The sequence below is a fragment of the Rhinopithecus roxellana genome, chromosome 15 (genome assembly GCF_007565055.1).
Source record: "Rhinopithecus roxellana isolate Shanxi Qingling chromosome 15, ASM756505v1, whole genome shotgun sequence".
Lineage (NCBI taxonomy): Eukaryota > Metazoa > Chordata > Mammalia > Primates > Cercopithecidae > Rhinopithecus > Rhinopithecus roxellana.
The window spans coordinates 125,615,717-125,639,966 of NC_044563.1; the positions used below are offsets into that span (position 1 = coordinate 125,615,717).

A 24,250-nucleotide genomic window follows, 5' to 3' on the forward strand; every position below is an offset into this window, starting at 1 on the left:
CACTCTGTCACCCAGGCTGGAGTGCAGTGGCCAGATCTCAGCTCACTGCAAGCTCCGCCTCCCAGGTCCACGCCATTCTCCTGCCTCAGCCTCCCGGGGAGCTGGGACTACAGGCGCCCGCCACCTTGCCTGGCTAGTTTTTTGTATTTTTTTTTTTTTTTTTTTTTTTTAGCAGAGATGGGGTTTCACCGTGTTAGCCAGGATGGTCTCAATCTCCTGACCTCGTGATCCGCCCGTCTCGGCCTCCCAAAGTGCTGGGATTACAGGCTTGAGCCACCGCGCCCGGCCATATTTTTTTCTTATACTAGAAAAGTAGCTTGATATAAATAATTCAAACAACACAGAGTTAGTTGATACCCCTCCAGGTAAGCCCACTCCCCAAAGGAGGTATTATTCACCTCTCATATAAATAATGTGTAAAATATTATACATCCTACCCTGTAATTGGCTTCTCTTCCCCACTCCACAATAGATCACTGACATATTTTCATGTCCTTACTTTTAAGCATTCCCTTGCCCTTTTGAAAAACTGCTTTGCATTTATTGAGTTAGATATATCAAGATTTTATTGACCTGAGACACAGCATTTACATCACAGGTATCTGAAAATATTTTTCAGATGATAAAAAAATGTAACTGTAAGGTTCACAGAAATGATAAATAGGTTCATAGAAATAGAGTAAATAGATTGTTATGTCAGGTTCACACTGAGTAGACATACCATCGCCAAGTCCTGCCTTCCTCACCCTCCTGTAGGGGAGTTTGCAAAAACACTTCCCTAAGCTGGTGCAGGGTCTTACCCAGAGTAGCAAGTCACCTTGACGATGATAGTAGTCTGGGCATAACTCCCCTTAATTCTTGTCAGAAAATAGGCCCCCCGATTGTCTAGATTTTTAAAAGCTTAATTTCTTAAGTTCTTGATTCCTCTACTCTACTAAAAAAGAAAAAAAAAAAAAGGTATTATCTCCTACTTAACATCTCAGAATATACAAACTGCATTCACAAGCCCTATCGCTGGCTCCCTACAGTGGCCTTGTGAAAAGGAGACATAGCTATTATTATCCCCATTTTCAGTGTTTCTGTCCAGGGTCAAACTTTTTCCTATGAAACACACTTCTTAAAAATGACAGAAGTAAGTAAAATTTGTATTTACATTGAAGTTACAAAAGAGATTAAGAAAGATTATACAAAAACATAATGAACCCTGGAAGATGCAAATATGCAAAAAGCCTAAGAGTTAGCCCAGTAAATAAAATGCCCGTGGCATTCTACTATCCCAATACTAGACGCTAATTAGTGTCTGAAGATACTGGCGGGGATAATTGTAAATCTCAGGATGCTGGAAAGGTACTGTGGTTAGCAAAAATGAACAATATTTTAGGCTGACAAGAAAAGAAAAACTCCATCTACCTCATTGCCAGTGCACGAACAGAAGTCACGAGTCTGCAAAGAGCAGAAGAGCAGGAGGAGAGGAGAGAGGAGACCACTCATTATGCTCACAACCTCCTCCCTTCACTGACCTCACCCCTCATCTGTCTACCTTGCTTTTGATCCATAAGCTTTCCTGCAGGGAGCGGGTGTGTGGGGAAGTCTAGACATCAACTCTCCAGGGCCTGGCCTTTGGGGAAGACAGTCAGCCCAGCAGCGGACTCCCCTGAACGCAGCGCATTAATGGTGATCAGTGGTGATTACCCAGGCTTACCGTTCCTGCAGCACACTGCTTGCCAGAGCTTGAGAACAGATACACAGACCGTCTCTTCAACTGCATCTTTTCCTGCTGTGGAAAAACACCTAGAATGGACAAAGGAGAGCTATCTTAAAAGTCTGAAAATCAGTCTTGATTTTCTGTTCCATTTGGTTTTATTTCACCCCAAGATTCGTCAAATGCAGGTTTCAGAAAGTATAGTTTTATAATCCAGAGCCATGGGTCACCAGGATCAATCATGGAACCATGAGTCCCAGGCCAAGGACGCAGACTGAGGAAGCCTGGGCTGTACAGAGGCTAGACAGTAAGCCAGTGCCATGGGTGATGGCTGCACTGGGACCAATGAACTGTGGCTGAGCACACAGACATGTACTGGTGACTCCAACCCACACCGGTATCCTAAGCCTCAGGAAGCACACCAGAACAACTGAAATTAAAATACAGTCACTTTAGCAAACTGCCTCCTACCATACAGGTCTTTCTTCAGATGAAATTATAAATGGGATTGGGCCATTTACATTTATATCACTCTTGATATGATCAGCAAATTCCAAAAGAAGAAATGAACAAATGACAACCTTGCAAAAACTGGTGGGAAAGCAGCAAGAATGATAATTTCTCTGACTTTGAAGAGCTTAGAGGAGCCCTGGGAAGTGCTGCTGTTCCTTTCTCTTCAATTGTTTTTTTTTTTTTTTTGAGACTGAATCTGGTTGTATCACTCAGGCTGGAGTGTAGTAGCATGATCTCGGCTCACTACAACCTCCACCCCTCAGACACAAGTGACCTTGTGGCTCAGTCTCCCGAGTAGCTGGGATTACAGGTGCCCGCCACCATGCCCAGCTAATCTTTGTATTTTTAGTGGAGATGGGGTTTCACCATGTTGGCCAGGCTGGTCTCAAACTCCTGACCTCAAGTGATCCGCCCGCCTTGACCTCCCAAAGTGCTAGGATTACTGGCATGAGCCACCGTGCCCAGCTTCAATTGTTAACTGCAGTGTAACTCCAGTGGCTTAAACGCCAGAACTCAAAGATGTTCGTGTAGTAGCTTTGCACTCCTGGAAAGCCCCCCACTACTGATGAAGGGTGGTAATGTTCAGAAATGTGACTGTCTATGTGCCTCGTGTCTGATTTCATAAGTGGTTCTCTTCCCTTGCTTTGATGCTGGGCTGTCTTTATGAACATCCCTACCTTCTTATGACCTCGTTGTCACTGATGATACTAAATCCATTGTGCATTCTGAATAAAGTTTGTTCTGTGCCTGAAACATATACAGAGAAAACCACTTTAGACTCCCAAACTGGCTGGCTGGTGTCTAGCTGCGACACAGCCACCTGCTAATAAACCTAATATGGAATGTCACGGTGCCCACATGAAGGGTTTGGCAGAAACAAATAAACTTTACATTTTGAAAAATACAATTGTCAGCAACCTCTCAGTGTCAGAGGCCTCAGTGCCTCTCAGGCAGAGGGACTGTTTAGAGGAGAACAGAGCTGGGGTGGCCCCGAGGGCTATCTGCACAGCTCATCATTCTGTAATCTTTAAAGAGCTTCCCAGAGCTGCTTAACCTATGGGAAGTACCAGCATATCCATTTGTTCAGCTATTTCCAGGCTCTAGAGAGGAATTTATAATCTCCAAGAAACTGCTAAAGGGAGTATTTGTGTGTCCTCCATTGTACACTAAAGAGAAGTCAGACACTCCATCTATTTGTACAAGCAACATGCTGTCACTGAGTATAGAGATTATTTAAGCCTTGGTAACAATGTTTACAAGAGCTAGTAAAAGAGAACAGTATGACCCTCATTAGTAGGAGAGCTGATGTTTGCTCTGAAACCATTTTCACATCCTAAGCAGCCATTTAGTGTAACTGGGTGAACCTTACAGTTTAACCTATAAAATTCTGTCTTCCATTCCTCCACAGTGGAGGGAAAGTGTGCGAGGTGGTATGGGATGCTTGAGGTGTCTGTGGGGGTATATGTGGAGTACATGCAGGATGTGCATGGGGTGTGTGGAGAAAATGTGAGGGTGGAATGTGCACAGGATATGTGGACTGATGTGAGTACTTATGGTGTGAGTGTGCTGTGTGTGGTACGTGGTGTGTGTGTAATATAAGGATATATTCAAGTGAGTGAAAGCTGAGTGCATGTGTGGTGTACGTAAGTATATATGGAGTGTGTGCCATGTGTATGTGTTATGTTGTGTATGTTTATTACATGTGTGCTGAGTGTACGCACTGCTCTGTAGAGAGGACGGAGCAGAGGTGGGAGGACATTCTTGTGCACCCCTTTTAGCAGCTACATTAGAGTACATCCTCAATCAATACTTGTGGAAGAAAGGGAGGGATTCTTAAGGGCAGACCTCTGAACACGTCCCTTCACACTGACAGCACTCATGAGATCACACACATCTCTGGCTTACACTCCTTTATCATTTCAGTCAGAATCTCAATCCCCCCTGCATAGAACAAGGGGATCTGGTCAGGCTTGGAAAGGGTCTCCAGGAGGTTCTTGGTGTTCACAGCTGTGTTCTTTCCCGAATCCAGCAGTTCGTGGGCTTCCTTTTCTTGAAGGTCTGCTTTTTCCTGAAGATCTACTTGATTCAGGTAATCTAGAAAAACAAGAAAGGAAAAGCAAAACAAAACCCTAACAGTCAACAATACCACACAAGAAGTAACCTTTTTTTTTTACTTTCTTTTGAGGATGGGAGTTTGAGAAGCATAAAGCATTAAAATAATTAAAACTCTTCTTTAGCAAGGAAAATTTTAGAAACAGTCTAAATCTACAACCAGAATCTTAAACCTTGTTGGAGATTCAAGGGAATCTAAAAGTGTCTAAGGGAGGATGGTGTAGAAAATGAAGAAGGCAAATATTAATATTTGCAAGGGATTACAGCAAGCAGAGGAGCAGAGTGGGGCAGTTAACACAGAAGACTGAACTGTGCAGGAAAGCGGATCCGCTGCTGCCTCGTGGCCAAGGGCAGTGAAAGCACGGAAGGCATTCTAAGGCAGGAGGCAGAGGGAGTTCAGACAAAGGGTCTCAGCAGGAACGTGCTCACCTTTCACCTGGGTTTGCAGCTTGGGGTTTATTTCTAAGATCTTCTTATAACACTCTCTAGACTAGAAAAAAGAAACAAGACCTTGAAGAGTGGTTGGGGTAAAGGTGATTATGAGAAAGACAATGGGTGTCACTTGGGCTTGGCTGCTTCATTATTTTCTCCACGCCTCCTCCTGCTCCCAGTGCAGGAGGCAGGCACAGGAACACACTGTGCATTTGACATTTTGTTCAGGCTTCTCCAGTTCTAGGGGGCAACAGGTATTATTTCAAAATTCATTTTAAAGAAACAGTGTTGTTAGATGCTCATGATGAAAAATATCCAGTCTTAAATTCTTATGGATCATGTCTGTCTGGGATAGAAATAATCATAAAGTAAACGCAAAACTTAGATATGATATTTGCACTGAGAGAAAACAGAAGGCTGTCAGATATGTCCGTAGGGAGTTAGGAAATAAATGAAACTAGAGGCAATGTTGACAGAGACTCGGGAATAGGAAAAGAGAACTGCCTAGTTAAATGTACAGGCTGTGAAGAGAACCAGTAAGGGATCCATTTATTGGCCACATAAGAGTCAGCTGGAAAACTCAAGAGTGAGGGCTTCTCATTGAGGAAATTGCTAGATAGAAAGTTACTGGAAAAATGAAGATTCTAGTTCATAGGATTCCTGGGCTTAGTGCTGTATTTCTCACAGGAATATAAGAACTGCCCAGAGTATAATCTAACCAGTCACCTAGAGAAAAAGCTCAGAAAAAAAAAACACCCCAAAACAAACAAACAAACAGTTCTGAGATAATCTTGAAGGTTCAAAGTTCGTCTAGAAGACTAGAGCTAAGAAACAAACTGAAGGAAAAAATAGCACATTAAAGTAGAGAACAGTGTCGCAGAAACAGAAGTCTACACATCAGAGTGACCCTGTATCCAACTTCTCTTCAACCCTAGATCTAATCTAGCAACAATTTTTGTTGGCTTCACTGTCAGTAAATATGCAAAATCCCATCACTTCTTACCACCTCCATCACTACCAACCTGGTCCCTATCATCACCTCTTGCTTGGATATTTATTGCAATAGCCTTATCACTCGTTCTCTGTTCTTATCTTACAACGCCGAAACACATGCTCGGTCTAGCAGTCAGAGTAATCCTTTAAAATATAAGTCAGATCATTTAATTCCTTTACTCAAAATCCTCCAAAAAACTTGAAGATCACTCAAAGTAAAAGCCAAAGTCCTTTGAAAAGCCTGTAAGGCCCTACAGGATCAGCCCCTTCACCACCCTTATCACCAGTTTGACCTCATCTCCTGTTGCTCTCCTCTTGCTGGCTCCATTCTAGCTATCCCTCCACCAGGAATGTATTCCCTTATATATCCACATGGTTTGCTCACTTCACTCCCTCCATTCCTTTAGAAAGCCTTTTCTTACCACTCTATATAAAACCAGTCTCATCTTTACTGCTTCCTGATTTATCTTTCTCAGTACTACATACCACTATCTAACATAGTACATGTAACGTACTACAAATCTATTTGATTGCTTTTTGTCTCCTGGTCACCCTTACCCCAAGAACATGAGTTCCATGAAGCCAAGGACTTTGTCTAGTTTCACTGACGTATTCTTTATTGCCTGTATTAACAGTGCCTGACACATAGAAAGCATGCAATAAATATCTGCTGAATGAATAAATTGAATGAGTAAATAAAAATTGGTGGACAGGGAAAGATTAACATTTTCTTTATTCATATTTCTTTTATTTAGCTTTATTACAATAAGCCTGCATTACATTTACAATTAAAATCCAACAAACTTTTAAAAAATGTATCATATGAAGCAATTTATTTTAAAGACATATCTTATAAATGGAAAGACATCCTATGTTCATGGATAGGAAGACTTAATATTGTTTAGATAGCAGGACTTGCCAAATTGACTTATGAATTCATGTAATACCCATCAAAATTCCATCCGGTTTCTTTGCAAAAATCGACACAATAATCTTGAAGTTCATATAGAAATTCAAGAGCACCAGAATAGCTAAAACAATCTTGAAAAAGTAAAGGAACCAAGTTGAAGGACTCTCACTTCTCAACTTAATACAAAGCTACAAAAATGAAGACACTGTGGTACTGACACAAGGGCAGACATGTAGATCTATGGAATAAAACTGGAAGACCAAAAATAAACCCATATATTTATGGTCAATTGATTTTTGACAAGGGTGCCAAAATCACTCAGTGGGGAAAGAATAGTCTCTTTAACAAATGGTTCTGGGACAAGTAGACATCTACATGAAAAAGAGTGAAGTTGAACCCCAACCTCACATCATACAAAAAATGAACTCAAAATGGATTAGAGATAGCTAAATTTAAGAGCTAAGCCATAAAACTTTCAGAAGAAAATGTAGGTATACATCTTCCTGACCTTGGATTAGATGATCATTTCTTAGATATAACACCAAAATCACAAGCAACTAAAGAAAAAATAGGTAATTGAGGCTTTATCAAACTTAAACATTTTTGTGCTACAAAGAACATCATCAAGAAAATGAAAAGGTAATACAAGGAGTGGAAGAAAATATTTGGAAATCATGTATCTGATAAGAAACTTGTATTCAGAATATATAAATGACATTTACATCTCATTATAAAAAAAAGACATTTCTCCAAAGAAAATATATAAATGGCCAATAAGCACATGAAAAGATCATCAACATCATTAGTCACCAAAAAAATGCAGATAAATACCACAATGACATATCACTTCACACCCACTAGAATAGTGAGCTTTACCTTGGAAAATACTGAAGGATGGATTGATACCTAATCAGCTTGGAGAATCATGGTTCTCCTCTAGCACAATTGGGAGCATCAGTCTGTGATCAAACATGTCAATTACATTCCTCTAAGAACTTACCACACTGTAGTTCTTCAGGGCCAGGTTGGCTTTTCCCATGTGAAAATATGCTTTTGTGCATTTTTCATCACACTGCATAAAAGAGAATGACTGATCAGAAGTTTTAGAAGATGTGAAGTCATTTGCCACTACCCTCACTACACAGCTAAAAGAGTTAAGGCAAAGCTTTGATTCTCAGGGCAACTACCAGAATTGACAAAACTTTTCTGTGCATTTGTGACCAAACTAATTGATGTCTGCAAGGAGCCTGGGTGCAGCAGCAAGCTCTTCACCAAATTAATTAATGATACCTGCCACTTTTCATTTCCATTTAATGAGATGCAATCAGGAAGCAAACCCTCAGTTTAGAAGAGCTCTTAACACTGGCAGAACATTAGAATCATCCAGGATGCTTGTGAAAGTCCTGCCGGCCCTGCACCCCACATCAATTACATTATACTCTGGGATAAGACCCAGGCATCAATAAGTTTTTAAGCTCTCTAGGTGAGGTAAACGTGCAGCTAAGTTTGAGAGTCACTGGTTTACTAGAAGAGAACTTACTCTAAGAAAATAGCTGAGGTTACCATTACATCTTAGTGGGCCTGGGAAGTCCCTCCTCCCAAATAAACCACAACATATGTACTGGGACCTTCTGTTCATATTACTTAAGATTAGTAGGGATGTCCCCTTCAAAAGGCAGGATTGAAACTTATGGCTGAAACTAGACCATTTACACAGGGGGCCCTGCACCTGCCTGACCCTAGTCATTATAGCTCCACAGGGAATGATTTGACAGAGACATACACTAAAATCTAAGACATCCAGTTAATGAACATTGATTGAACTTCTCTTATATGTAAGACATTGTGCCAAATCAGATGCCCTTCAAAGGTTTAGATATGAAGAGGTTAAGAGTTCAAGCTCAGGAGTCCAAAATATCCTGGGTGGATCCTTGTTCTGCTACTCAGCAGAAGTGGCATGTTGTTGGCCAGGCTGCCTAACTTTTCTGACACTCATTTTCCTCACCTGGAAAATGAAGACAATAATAGTATCTCTCTCAGGTTGTTGTGAGAAAGAAATTACGTAAAACACTTGGTGTGGCTCTGGGTAACAGAGTATTAGCTGCTATTGCTGCAGGTATATCAGCACCAATTCATTTCAGAGCAAAAGAGAAAATCTAAATTTAATAAAAGAGAGCAGTAATAATAAAAGAGAGAAGAATAACAGTAATAATAAAAGAGAGAACAATAATTGTTGGAGAAGCTTTTAGAGATACACGCTTGTGTATACCATTTCCCAATTCACCGCTAAGGGAATGGAAGTCATAATAAAAATAAATGTGCATGATTGTTCAGCCCAAACCATGTGCCAGGCACTAAGCTTTATAGTTCATATGGATGATCTCACAGAAGCTTTCAAACAACTCTATGAAGCAGACACAGTTATTATCCCTATTTTACAGATGTGAAAACTAGGGGTTGGAGAGGCCCAAGGTCACACAGATAACAAGTGGAAGAGCTGGAATTTGAAATTTGGCCATTAAACTCTCAAGGGTTTAAAAATGACACCAAATCTCCTTCAGAAAGGTGCTACAGAAAAGAGCATATAAATGCTATAGAAAATGCTACTGAAAAAAATCAGTGGAAGAAAATATGCTTTAAAATGCAGTCTTTAAAAGGGTATGCAAAGGTGGAGGGATCTGGGCTGAGTCTTAGTGACACGTAGAGGTGAAGAGAGGAGGATGGAGGGAGAGTGGGCTGGGCAAGAACTTGAGGGAGGAGAGTACAGGCGGCTTTGGGGACAGTCCAGCCGGGATTGAGGGGCAGGTGCTGGGTGGAGAGAAGATCCCATCTTGAGCCACACTGGAGGAGGGTGAGTCACCAATGGCAGTGTGGAGGTAAGCTGGTAGGAAGGTGGCATGGAGATGTGATCAGAGGAGGGAAAGGCTGAACAAGAGGTATGGTGGCCTGAACAATGAGAGATGAGTAAGGACAGCAGAACAATCACTGAGAACAACGGTTCATGTCTGAAGTCCTGGTGACAGTGGGAGGCAAAGGAAGTGCAGATGCCAGAGCTATGTCAAAGAAAGGTCTGACCGGCATCAACTAACTATCAGTGATAAGGGTGATGGAGGATGTGAAGTCAAAACCAGGGGCCTAGATACCTGAAAGACGTGGTGTGTCACTAACAGAAAGAGGTCAGCTAGGGCAGGGAGTGGGAAAGGCTGAGTGAGAAGATGAAGAGTTGGCTTCTAGACATACTGAGTTTCAGATGACATCAAGACTATCAAAAGGCACCTGCAGAGGCAGCTGACATGCAGCCCTGGAGCTGGGGAAGGGGAGACTGGGGAAGTAGGTCTGAGAGCCATTTGCAGAGATGAGAGTTGAGCCCATGAGAAGAGAGCTGTCAAGGAGTAACTGTACAGAGACAAAAGACAGGGAGCAGAGGGGTGACCCCTCATGAATTCACAAAGGATAACATTGAGGAAGCAGGAAAGGGATGGTCAAAGAGAAAAGAGGAAACTCTAGCACTTCAGCTCATGAAAGCCAAATACTCACAGTACATTCACTGGCAGAGCACCGGGGTTACGGCAGGTGGGGGAAAGCGAGCCCCAAGCATTAAAGCCTTGTCCCCGACCTATCGTGTGTCACCGTGAAGTGCGGAATTTGCCTTCCTAAGACAATGTTGTAAAAGGCTGCTAATGGATTTTTCTCACTAATAGACCCATTCTCCTTTGACCATGTATCAACCCTCACGAGAATGTTCTTGGGTGAACCCCAGCTTCCCTTTAAAGGAATCCTGCCTTCAGAGGAAGACGTATTTCATTGTGCAAGAAGTGTTCTGCTGAGAAAGAAATGATTCTGGTCCTAATTGAAACCAGCTTTGCTGCCTTATCTTCCTTGAGAAGAAACATCAGTCTTGAAATATCATCACATAAGCTTGTCTCTACTGATTTAAAAGTGTCAAAAAAGATTAAATTGGCATGAAAGTACTAACACTATTAGTAACAGAGTGCCAGTGACATTCGCTATTGATACATTAATTTTAAAGACAGCAAAAGTTTTAAATTCACAGCTGCAACATAAAACAAATCATTATCAGTTTTTAGAACTCTTTGTTCATTTTTTTTTCTCATCTCTCCAAGTGTTTACCCAAACCTCTTCAACTGAGAGCCTCGCTGGGCATTTAACAAGATTGGCTGCTGAGTGTCAGCGTTTTTTAATGTCAGCTCCATTGGGCCCGCTTGGCCTCGGTTTCACTGTTAATTACATTGTACTTCAATTAACATTTGGGAACAGGCCAGTGTGTTATCCTGAATCAGCATGATGGTATGTCTGCCCCTTTCGCCTTTTTCAGATCAGAAAAGATACTCTTGATGAACCTGTGAGGAGATCATGTTTCTTCCACAGAAGGGAAAGACATCCACACCCAGGGATTATGGGGTTCAAAGTTGCAGTGGAGAGGCCCTCTATAGAGGTTAAGAGCATGGGCTTAGAGTTAGACAGACACTAGCTTCATGATCCTGCACAGGGTACTTAATTACTGAAGCTTGATTTCCTCGTCAGAAAAATAGAGAAAATAGTGACACTGAACAGAACAGAATAGAATTTTGTGAGCACGCAGCAAATGATGTTGTTTGCTGTTATTACTGGAAAAACCAAGGAAAACATCCTTGCCTCTCTCTTCTCCTGCAGAATAATGGCAGAAAAAGAAATCATTATCAAGCAAGGTGACAAAGCAGGTTAGTGGACCTATGATGGAGCTGTGAAGAGCTTGATGTCATCAGCTTCGGCCCCAACTCTTATAACTTAAAGACTACACCCATGCAATGGAACAAAATTTGCCACACATTGTATCTTCTAAGGGATAAAGAAATTGGACACTCCAGATGTCAGTGTTAAGAGGATCCCTAGTGTTTTATGAATGATTATAAGCAGAGGTGACTTTCTCATTCATCCCGGTTTCCACTGCTTACCCTCTCAATAAGAAATAAAGCAGATATGGCCAGTATGCTGCTAGGAAAGTGTCCTCTTGTTTTGGGACATACTCATTAGGCTAGGGTAGCTGCGCTATACCCAAGAATTGAAGCCACAGGATAAACTTGGTACATTCTCCTGGCACCTCAATTTTACTTGATTCTAAGTTATTAAAATAATGCTGTTACATCAAAACAAACAGATAACTTTCATCAAGTGCTGTGCAAAATTAACAAGGTTTTTAAGGTAAAACACACATCTTAAAAGAAATTTCATGCTTTCTGCTTCTAGTCCCTCTCAAGGGGCTCATGTCCATTCTCCTCTGCTGTTAGCAGCAAGTGCAGAAGTCTGAAAAGCACTAGTTTTGGTTACTTAGTTAAAACCCCCGTGACAGAGTAATTCAGGTGAATGTGGATTAAGGGTTACTTAAATATTTGGTCATGTCCCTAAAAAGTGATTGTGTTATTTTAGTAACTCTTAACATTTCCACCAACAGTCTTTATGTCTATGCATTTTTCACCATCTATTCTGGCAGATTTCAGAGGAAATGCCATGCGTAGAATTATTTTATCTGCCCAAGGCCTGACTAAAGTTGAAAAATAGGAATTCTTTCTTCTGATTATTCCTCTACAAATAGAGGATGTTATATTTCCAAATTATGAGGGCTGGAGGGAAAAAACACAAACTGACAGGGAAGAACAGCATTGCAGCATTGCAGAAATCAGCTCCAATGGCTGGCTCCGGAAGAGAGAAGGAGGCATTTCCACTAGCACATAGAACAAAGTGTCTGATAACACAATAGTAAAGAAGGAGCTATAGTAACATAAGACACTGAAAATTCAATAGCAGCAGCTCCCTGGATTGCTTTCTAGGAACTAGGCACTTTCTGTGCATTGTCATGACCCTCCTAACAATTCTATTCTATCCAATTCTATTCTATCCCATTCTACAGATGAGGAAACTGAAGCTCTGGCTACAGAGGTTATACCCTTTCCTATCTTGATACATTGGGAGCTGCCTTCTATCTACTTCAGCCCAATACCATCATGGGGGAAAAGAAATACTCTCTTACCTTGAGAGCCCATTCACAATCCACCAGTGCCTTCTCATAGTTCTTAAGTTTCATATAAGCCTGTAATGAAACCAACAGCTGATATTCACACACAACTCTGCATCAGGCAGTTTTCAGTTCATGCAGAAAGAACATTCGAACAGTAGAATGTCAGCGAGAACTATCCCCTACCTGGATCAGTCATGGTCCTGCCAGGAAAGAGATGGCACACTTACACTGGGCAACTGAGAGTTGAATACAGGGACCTCTTCCACGATGAAGGCAGGGCTTAGGAAACCTGACAAGGGATGCTACAGAATCTCAGAGCTAGCAACAGTGGACAGCCATTACCACTGCTGTAATGGAAGGGGCAGAAGGAGGGAGCAATGAACACAATGGGAGAGGATAGCTCTACGAAAATAACTGCCTGACATGAGCTGAGGCCTTCACTAAAGCCAAAGGCCAGGAGACTAATACCCAATCTCACTTTTCCTCCTTCCTTCTTATTTTATTGGCTGAATGCAAATGGAGGCTAAAAGGCTGGGAAGCCAAGGAGCCAGTCCACACAGGTCAGCCCTCCAGGGCACAGAGCAGGGAAGGATCTAGAGGGACACAGAAAATACCCAGCTCACTAGCCACATCCAAGAAGGAAGAGCTGGATTCTGGAGTCTACCCTGCTGTGAATGTTCCAGAAAAACACCAAATGATAAAGGGAATAAAAAAGACAGATAATTAGAGCCCTCATACACTGCTGGTGGGAATTAAAATGGCACAGCCCCTCTGGAAGATAGTCCGGAAGTTCTTCAGAAGGTTAAGTATGTTATCATATGACCCAGTAATTTTACTCCTAGGTATATACCCAAGAAGAATATGAACATACATCCATACAAATGCTTAGACATGAATGTTCATGGCAGAATTATTCATGATAGTCAAAAGGCAACAATCCAAATGTCCATCAGTGATGAAGGGATACATAAAATATGGTATATCCATACAATGGAAAATTATTCAGCAATAAAAAGAAATGAAGAGTTGATACATACCGTAACATGGATGAATCTTAAAAACATTATGATAAATGAAAGAAGCCAGTCACAAAAGGACAAATGTATGATTTCATTTATATAAAATGTCCAGAACAGACAAAGGTATAGAGACAAAAAGTAGATTGGTGATTATCTCGGGCTGAGAGTAGCAATGGGAGGACTGGGGGAGTTGACAGGTAAAGATGGAGTTTTTTGGGGGATGATGATGAAATGTTCAAAAATTGTGATGGTCGCACAACTCTGTGATTATACTAAAATCCCATTAAATTGTGTACTATAAAAGGGTGAACTGTATGGTATGTGAATTATATCTCAATAATGCTGTTATCAGAAGATAATAAAAAAGCTCTGCTTCTGTCCTCTGGAGCACAGCAGAAAAAACATGAAAGAAGTAGAATGACATATGAGAGTCAGAGCATCACCATGAACCCTTAGTATCAAATGCCTGGGGCACTCTTTTAGAATCCCTTAGAATTGGGGAAAATCTTGAAAATCAAGAATTGACTCAGAATTCTGTGATCCATTCAAACTGAACTGATTGAGAACTTAGTTTAATGTTTCCAAGAACTAGAGGAATATAAACAAATGAAAGACTATTTATAAACAAGCACAACGGCTACTATAACCTCTCTATTAATTACTGGACACAGTAAGTGGTCAATAAAGTCTTATCAAATTGCATGAAGTAGCCTTGAAGCACTCTTCTTCTGGAAAGCTCCCTGAGAGGCAGCACTGATCATCCCATTTGTACGAAAGGATAGCCAAGCACCAGGAGCAGTGGCTTTTCCAGGGTTCCATCAGTCACCAATAATAAAGCCAGTACTACACGTAGGATTGTCCATGATCAAAACTGTACCAGGGCATTGCAACACTCTTAACAACAAACCTGATGAGATATTTGCACGGACAAGCCAATTGTAGGGTTAATGTTGCAACCCACAGGTAATCTAAGTATCCAATCCAAGCGAGACGAGAGCAGGCAACAGCCAGCAAATGAATTGAAATCATGCCGTTCTTGGCTCCCACAGCAAGGAAGCTGCAAGTGGTGCTTTCATTAACTCACGTTCTGTAGCAATTAGAGAAGATGACTCTTTGAGCTATCTGTTCTGTAAAGCATCATCCTTTCCTCCAGGGTCTCAGGTTTCATTTGAAAATTAGGGGATGTGAGGAGGAAGCTGGCATCATTCTAGACAGCTGTGGCCATGATTTCATGGCACTATTATTCAGGATACACGCAGACTCTGAAGAAGTCTTCATGGGTTGCAACGATTTCTCTACATGGCCTTTTACTTTTTTTTTTCTTTCTCTCTTAAGGCTTGGATTAAACACCCTATAACTTCCTCAATCTCTTTTGCTTTTGCACATTTTAAAAAAGAACTGCTTTTTCCAAATAGCAATTAAACTCCAGATTTATCTAAATTATACCGGCAATCTATTGATCATAACATTAACTCCAGGAGAAAAACAAAGCAATGAAAGGTTAGGTTTTCTCTCCAGCAAGACAAAATTTACAGGGTCCCTATTAAGTGTTTTCTAACACTGCATGCATACAGGGGAAGCATTTTAAAAACAGTCAATGGTTCAAACAGTTTGTAACACCAGGGAGTACCTTTTCCATTTTTTTGTCTCTGCAGAAGTTTTCTCCTTGGGAACGCTGGGAGGAATCACTCCCTCAAACCTTTTCATTACATTTCCTTGTATTTATCGACATTCATTCTTAATGTGATTCTTCAGAACTAATCAAAGTGCTGCTTAAAAATGACTGCAGTGAAAATATAACTAATTCAGATGAATCAGAGTATAGACAGTCTGAATTAGATATGTCTGAATTACATAACTTTTTTAAAGCAATTCAATTTTATTGCTTTCAAATAACTTCAGAGTAACACAACTGAACAAGCATCAGTAGGCAGATGTTTTCAGAGACCAAATTTGGTAATAAATAAGAAGGAACTATAATTATTCTATTAATTGCTTGCATTTAAGCGATGCTTCTGAATTGTCAACAGAAACTTAACTCCCTTAATTGGACTTATTGTGCTTCCAATGTTATGTAACTAAAAAAGGATTTATTGAACATCTGCTATAAATAAAGCATTAAGGGAAAAAGTATATGGCAGTTTTTGCCCTCAAAAAGTTTATAATCTTGTTCGAGTAATGCAATGTACTGTTAAATCAACCTCTGGCCATCTTTTTTACAGATTCACTTCCTTATAACTAGTTTTCTCCAAAATTGGGATAGTTTAAGTGACATTTCAACTCTAGTCTAACTTATCCAAATTGCTAAACTAGTGAGATTATACTGCTTGGATTTATTTATCATTAAGTCACTATCATTCCCCAGACATTTTGGCCTCTGAATGTCCTGTTTCTTGCTTCCAATCCTCTTCCTCAACATCCCAGAGCCAGACATTCTTAATCTCGAGTTAGGGAAATTGGAGCTGATGAGGACTCTGCTGCAGCCTCTCCCTCTTGCAAATGACAAGGCATCAAGTCCACCTCACACAGGTCCTGCTGACATATTCTGACCATGGGGTAATCATGTCCATGAATCTGCCAAATTTTCAGGCCTGTCTAGCAGAGAACTCTACCACACAGAAACTAAACTACTTTTCAAACACAAAGTCACAGGTGATGGTTTTGTTTCAGTTGAGAGCTATCAGCCTATCCCTTCATTAAGTGGTAAATAAACATCTGGGTGGTTTTCACCTGGTGTTCCAGGAAACTGAGCTTATTTGTGACACATACTAAGGTATAAAAACTTGAAGAAACCCAAAATTTCCAAGAAATTGGTTCTAGGACCACTGGCTATCCACTTTAACCCTGTCGCAGAATCTTAAAGAGAGACTGATACAACGAATGAGAAACTAATAGGAGGGCATCCCCTAGGAGTTAAGACTAGTACCAAAAAAAGAGGCTGAAGAAATCTGTTGGTAGCAGAATTCTAAGGTCCTACAGGTCATTTCATTCCACTAGTTTTCTCCTTTATCCACAGGGACAAGTGCATGGTCACCATCAGTGATATGATGGAATTGACTTATACTATGGAGACAGCTGATAATGGGCAATTCTTCCCAAGTCCTCCTGCAGTGATTTCAAATTAGATCATGGTGAGAATATTTGCATCATGGAAACTGGTAAATGCTATGTATAAGTCAGCTCCCCCCACACCCAAAACAAGAGCCAGTTGTTATAAACATTTCCCAGCCCAACATCTAGTCTCATCTTTGTTTTCCCAGGTTTGGTGGCAACTATTCCCTGAGAAAGCTGCATGGACACATCCTCGCCTCACTGACCTGGGCTCGGTTGGTGTACAGCACTTTCACGTCCTTCAGTTTCTCCAAACCCTCACTATAGTGCAGGATAGCTGTTTCATAATTGCCTTCAGCAAATGCTTCATTCCCTTTTTCTTTTAGGGCTATGGGAATATAAGTCACACAGGTGAGCTCTCACCACACATCAGAAAATCTCTCAGACTTTATTCCCCCGATTTTCCAATTCTACTTTGAAGGTCTTCACTTCTATTGATCCTAAAGGGACTCGACACTTGTTTTTCTCTGCAGATATTTCAGGACCAGCTTCTTCAAGTATATTTTTTTCCTCCAAATCCACCCATGTCTTCTAAGTAGATTCTCAGAAAAAGTAAACGTTTCTGCACCGAGGCTCAGAACCATACTAAGCTTGCCACAGAGACCAAATCTGTGCATTCAGTGTCTCATAAAGAGGGTCAAATAATTAATTTTCCCAACAAATATGGAATCATTCAGACCTGCAGCACACACAGCCCTGGGTGGTATAAAATAAATTGAAAACATTCTTCTATCATATATATATCTCCCCACAACATACACAATCCCATCCCTTCCTTTTCCTTGATTTCTCCTCTCTTTTCTCACAGCTGTTTTATTCTTCTTTTCCACTTCTTCATCTCTGCCTTAGGCTAGCCAGTGGCAGCTCACTCTCACCCCCCACTGCTTCCTGAGCACTGTTTAGTATGATTCATTTGGCTCTGCTAAGTGCACAGGGATGCTTTAGCAAGAGGTTTCACTGGAGGTAGGTATATCCTACCCCCTGCTTGTTGCAGCAGGAACAGAGAAGAGACTACCAATGATTTCCTTCTGGCCAAGTCCCATTGCCTCGAGCCCATCACAAACCTCACCAGTGGGAATCTAGATGTCCTCAAATGTCAGCATATAGGCTTTTGTCTGCTCTTTCTAGCACAAATCATCCCACCATTGAAAAGTAAGGACTGACAATTACCATCTGCTAAGACTTTGTTTTCCCTTCTTCTCTTGGCTCGTTCCTTTGCATCCTTCTCCACAGATGCCAAGAAGGCCTCTGACAGCAGGGTAATTTCAGATATTAAAAAGAAAAATCCAAATACTATAATCAGTTATTTAGCTCACATTCGGAAGAGTTACTTTAGAGTCACACGTATGCATATGCACACAGGCACACACACACGCACACACACAATTCTGAGGCAACTAAAATGACATTTTCTTAATTTGACATTAAATGGTAATCTGTGTGCTTTATTATTATACATGATGGCTATGACTGTGCTTCAAATTTGAATTATGTCTTTTAAAAGAGTTTTTCTTTGAAGACAGATTTTTTTGTTCTGTTTAGCATAATGAGCTTCTGAGCTGAGCAACAGAGAAACTATCTGGATCCCTTGAACAGGGTAAACTGGATGATACAGAATAAATGAATTGAGTTTACCAAAGGTTGACCAACAGAAACTAGAGAAAAACCTCTCAGGGACGTTCCCGCTGACCACTAGTAACAGAATGGGATGATCAGCAGGTTTTTGTTCACAGGTTGTTTGTAAGCCCAGAGGCAGTAATTTAAAGGTCTGGGAGCTACACTCAATCAAAACTGGTCCTATATAAAGAATAAAAATTGGGAAGAGAGATGCTATCCTTACCTGAGTTTACTTCTTCGGCACTCTGTAGATGTAGGTTATCATAAAAACAAAGAAACAAATTTCAAAAACTACTCTCTAATTTATATGCATATAAACCAAGAAGGCAAATCAATTACAAACAAGAGGTCATTTCCTTTAACCATCAAAACTGAAGAGATCAGAATTCAGGGGGCTTGCTTTAAATCAGGAGATCTGATTATGGGCACAATTGCTATGGGACCGAGTCTGCAAAATAAGGCTGCCCAGGTCAAGAGACCTCAGCTGTGGCTTATGAGTTGGAAATGAGTTAGAATACATTACCTTAAAAGTACAGCTTAAATATATCACACAAGCTCAGGGGGTGGAGAGGTGAAGTTTTCATTAAAATAGATCCAAAGGGTTGTTTAAAGATAACCCAGAAAGATCAAAGGAAAAAAATCAAATTTTATACTTTCTTATAAAAAATAAATCTAATGAATCTAAGAAACAAAAGACCATTTCAGCCTCGCTGGACAGTTTGAGATGAAACTACTGCCTTGGTGTAGGTCTTCTCACTGTCTGTACTTATATAACTTCTCAATAGAAAAAGAAACCTTCACAGCAGTTTCTGGAGGACTGATCACAGTCTTATTCAAGGTGGTCCTGCATTCATCCTCCTCCTGGTCTTCCTCCATAAGCAGTAGTCTCTTTTCTGTCTCCAGGACAGCGTTCTGTTGCACAACTGGGTCATCAGAATTCATCTCCTGAATTAAATTGGCTAGAGAAGAAATCAGATGTGACTTAATCAAACAAGATATTCAAAAGACTCTATTCACGAGAATGGATGGTGCATAAAATGTATGGGAAAAATCTTAAAGAAAAAAAATAGCACAATCAAAAGCAAAATAGAGCAAGCAGAACCAATGAGAAAAAGTTAACATATATATATACACACACACACACACACATATATATATATATATATATATATTTTGCCTAGAAAAAGTTGCAGGTGAGGGTAGCTATTAGCTTTAAGGAACAGAGTTTTAAGCCATTATTCAATTCAACAATAATTTATGGAGAGCTCATTATTAGATATTATGTTGATGTTATAGATAACGATGAATAAAAAAAGATCCTTTTTTGAAGAGTTTATGAACTTGTGTGGGAGACAAACATGTAAGTATAGGCAGCTCCGAAATCACAAAACAACAGCCCTTAACCCTATCCTCACCTGTCTTCACTTTACTGCCTATCCAGCTTAGATTCCATGGTCAATCACTCGGCAGTCATCCTGCCCACATACTCAACTCCCTTACCCCACTATCCCACCTAACAGACAAAATTCCAGCTCTACATGATTCCAATTACCCAATTCTCTCAGTCTGTATTAGGAATGCTAAGTACTGAGGGAGACAGATAGATGCCTGGGGGACTGGTCTAAACTCAACTGGACCTTCAGTGATCCCCAGCAATCCTTGTTATCCTAGGCAAGATATCCTATCATTCCCCCAATGACTTTTAACAGTTTGCAACCTGAACCTGACCATCTCAAAAGGATGACCTTACTTACCAATTCAGAGAGGACAAAGATGCCATCAACTTCCTGCCACTAAAACTACAAAACTGCTATGCCTACATCTATCCTTCCTTCCTATCAGGAAAAAGTGCCCATTCTTCAGTGAGGTTAGTCCCTCATCCTGGGCCCAAGATTCCATCGTCATGTTTTGCATAATCAGGAACACTGCATCACCAATTAATAACCCTGTTGCACAATATTTTCAACCTATTCCATTCGATCAGCTTCTTCCCAAATGTATTTATGTACTTTAAATCTCTCCTAATGCTGTCTCCTCCCTTTCACAATGAAACTTCTTAAAGACATTTTCCTGTTCCAATTTCTTCATTTCCCACTGACTCTTCAAGGAAATTTGAAATTTTTTAATTGTACAATATTTCAAGCATACAGAAAGTAATATAACATTTTTGTTTCTATGCCATTTATAAGTTAATGGTATCTTTTCTCCAGCATGTTTTAATGCTTAGTATTTGTATCATTTAGATTTTGCTGCATCACACACCACATCAAAACTTAGTGGTCTGAAACAAACCACCATTTTTGTGGCTTAGTTTACAATTCTCTAAGTCAACAATTTGAGCTGGATTCAGCTGGCCAGTTCTTCCAGTTTCAGATGGACTCACACACATATCCATGGTCAACTGTCAGTCATCCAAGTGGCTCTGCTTTAGAAAGTCCGCTGGCTGCTGGCTTGAGAAATGCGAGCAATGAGGGGAAGTGTCTCTTACCTTCTCATGAGTGGCATGAGTGCAAGCCCCAATTCACATGCACTTTTCAAGCCTCAGTTTGTGTCATGTTTGCAAACATCTTTTTGGTCAAAGTGAGACACATGGCCAACCCAGATTCAAGGGGTAGAGAAATAGGCTCCACCCTTGATGGGAAGAAAATAATTTGTAACCATTCTTGCAATCTATCAGAATATTTGTGTATGTAATATTTAAACAATTTTTAAAAATAGTTGTATAAAATGTGCATTCGTTTGCAACTCACTTTTTTCTCTTAAGATGCTTTAGAGATCTGTTCTTGATACATATGGTTCCAGTTGATTCATTTAAACAATTATATATACCATAGTTACTCCATTCTCTTGATAGCCAGGTGGTTTTTAATTTTAGTTTTTTCTAAAGTAAATAAATGCTGAATTGAATACCTTTATTTACATATTTCCCTGTGCACGTATGTTACAAATCCTTCAGGATGTGGCTGTACCAATTTTTACTCCTACAAAAGTGTACAAGAGGGAGTTCCCATTCTTCTACATTCTTGTCATCACTTGCTAGGTTAAACTTTTTAATTGTTGTCAATGTAATGAATGGGAATGGTATCTCATTAATGGTTTAATTTGCATTTTGCTGAATGTGATTGGAATTGAGCATCCTCTTACTGATTTGCAGCCATTTGGATTTCTATGAAGAGCCTATCCTTGGCTAATTTTCTATTGGGTCATTGTCTCTTTCTTATTAGTTAACATAATTTCTTTTCAAAAAAAAATTTCTTTTTTTAAGAGACAGTCTGGCTATGTTGTCCACGCCAGATTTGAACTCCTGGGCTCAAGCAATACTCCTGCTTCAGCCTCCTGAGTAGCTAAGACTACAGGCACACACCACCATGCCTGGTTGATTTGATTGTGAAACAGGGGAGTTCTCTGATCCCCCTCGAAGGACATGCGACAGGGGTGTGGCTTGCCTGTTCAGTCACCACCACTGCTCAAACCCCTGAGGGGAGGAGGAGAATGTAGACGGACAAGTGCAGGAGCCCAACCGGGAGCGTGTTACAGTGTGTCCTTTTAGCCCTGCCATCTGTGGACGACTTGAGTGTTAACCAGCTCGACGGATCCTCTGCCTTTTCACAAGGGCAGAGGGAAGTGACAGCTTTTTGTATCCTGAGCTCTTGCCCAGCGTCCCCGGAAGAACCGGGTCACACACAGGCTTGAAGGATGAATGTGGGGTTTTACTGAGTGGTGGAGGTGGCTTTCAGCAGGATGGATGGGGAACTGGAAGGGGGGATGGAATGGAAAGATGATCTTCCCCTGGAGCTTGGCCATCCAGGGGCCAAACTTCCCTCTGACTGCTCCCAGCCAAACTCCTCTCAGCGCTCAGACATTCCTCCTCTTTGCTCTGCTGTGTCGTTCTGCCATTTGTCTGCTTGTGTCCTCATCTCCTCACCTGCTTGTCTGCTTCTGGAGCCTGCAGTTCAGGGTTTATATGGGCACAGGATAGGGGAGCATGGCGAGCCAAAAGGCAACTTTTTGGGCACGAAAACAGAAATGCCTGCTCCCACTTAGGGCTGCAGATCTCCAGGCTCAAAGGTGGGGTCTTTGCCAGGGAACCACCCTCTCCCACCCACTATTCCCCTGTCTCCTATCCTTATCAGCTGTATATTCTGGACTGGTTACAGGTATTTCCAAGCATCTTCCCCTTGGGTATGCTTTGTCTTTTCACTTGTTTTTATGGAATATTTTGTTGAAGAGATTTTCTTTTTAATTTTAATGTGTTAAATATACCAATCGTTTCCTTTACAATGTAGGCCTTTTGTGTCAGTAAGGTTATAAATATACTATTTTATGGTATCTTATAAAAGTTTTAAAGTCTTTTTCTCATTAAGGTATGTAATTCACCTGGAGTTGACTTTCATGTAGGGCAGGAGCAATATTTGTTGAGAAGTCCCTGCCAGCAATGTGTCTCATCAGCTCTGTAATATGTGCGAATCTGCTCCAGGCTCTTCATTCCTTTCCCCTGATTGTCTTTTCCTGCACCAAAACCTCCATGCATTGATTACCATGGCTTTATAATAAATCTTGAACGTCAGGTAGGGAGAGTTGTCCTGCCTTTTTTTTTTTTTTTTTTCCTGCAGTTTTCTTGGCTCTTGCTAGTCCTTTGCTCTTCCATGTAAACTTTGGAATCAGCTTGCTGAATTTTAGTACATACTACTTTGGGAGTTTTGATCTAAATTGCATTTACTGTATAGAATATTTTAAAAATCGACATCTTTAACAAATAAGTCTTTCTATGATTAAATATGTCTCCATTTATTTAGTTCTTCTTTCATGTCTTTTAATTAACTTTTTTTATTGATTCAACTCCACACTTTATTCTAATTTCATTGCTTTTCTCCCTAATGTCCTTTTTCTATTCCAGGAGCCCCTCCAGAACACTATATGACATTTAGTCATGTCTCCTTAGGCTTCTCTAGGCTGTGACCATTTCTCATCCTTTCCTTATTTTGATGACCTTGATAGTTTTGAGTAGTACTGATCAGGTATTTCATAGAATACGTTGCAATTTGGGTTTATCTGGTATTTTTCTCATGGTTAGACTGGGGTTATAGGATTTGGGGAAAAAGACCATAGCACATTATGGCATATCAAGGATGCATGCAATCAGCGTGATTTATCAGGAGGTTAACCTTGATCATCTGTCTGAAATTGTGTTTGTCAACCTTTTCCACTGTAAAGTTACTTTCTTCCCTCCCTTTCCATACTGTACTCTTTGGAAGCAAGTCACTAAATGTATCTCACATTTAAAGGGTAGAGATGCTCCATCTCCTTGCGGGAAGAGTCACTACATAAATTAGTTGGAATGGATTTACTGCTTTCAGGGTAAACACAAATTCCTTACATGGTTTCCAAGGTCTTTCTAATATGGCCCCTCCATATTCAGATTGGACTCTTCTCTCCTTGATCTCTTCTTTCCAGCTATATGGGGCTTTCTATTCTTTCACTTCCTCAAAAGCACCACACTTTTTCTTCACTCTTAGCTTTCCTGCCTCCTCACTTCCCACCCAGAATACTCCCCTGTCATCTCCCCAGTGACCAACTCCTACTCACTTTTCACATTTTGCTTAAATCTCACTTCTTCAGGAAAACTTTATTTGATTTCTGTTATAGACTAAATTGCAAACCCCTGCCAAATTCACATGTTGAAGCTATAACTCCTGGAATGACTGTATTTGCAGACAGGGCCTTTAAAGAAGTAATTAATTATTGCCCTAATCCAATATGACTAGTGTCCTTATAAGAAGAGAAACACCAAATAAATGCACACACAGAGAGATGACCATGTGACG

General features: G+C 40.6%; 1 protein-coding gene across 6 annotated transcripts in view; it reads right to left on the reverse strand.

Moving 5' to 3' along the window:
• The window catches only part of TTC12 (tetratricopeptide repeat domain 12), a 51,482-nt gene that overhangs the window by 23,250 nt on the left and 3,982 nt on the right, over window positions 1-24,250 (reverse strand). For 3 of the 6 annotated variants that reach the window (XM_030918348.1, XM_030918349.1, XM_010382373.2), the window contains 10 exons: window positions 19,221-19,384; window positions 18,649-18,670; window positions 17,979-18,056; window positions 17,015-17,136; window positions 12,691-12,750; window positions 7,663-7,734; window positions 4,757-4,817; window positions 4,121-4,309; window positions 2,893-2,962; window positions 1,703-1,791 (listed from right to left, as the gene is read on the reverse strand). In XM_030918348.1, coding sequence (XP_030774208.1) covers window positions 1,703-1,791; window positions 2,893-2,962; window positions 4,121-4,309; window positions 4,757-4,817; window positions 7,663-7,734; window positions 12,691-12,750; window positions 17,015-17,136; window positions 17,979-18,056; window positions 18,649-18,670; window positions 19,221-19,384 — 927 coding nt within the window. Of the gene's footprint in view, window positions 1-1,702; window positions 1,792-2,892; window positions 2,963-4,120; window positions 4,310-4,756; window positions 4,818-7,662; window positions 7,735-12,690; window positions 12,751-17,014; window positions 17,137-17,978; window positions 18,102-18,648; window positions 19,385-24,250 lie in introns of those variants that run through there. The other 3 variants (XM_030918352.1, XM_030918350.1, XM_030918351.1) reach the window with 3 other exon arrangements.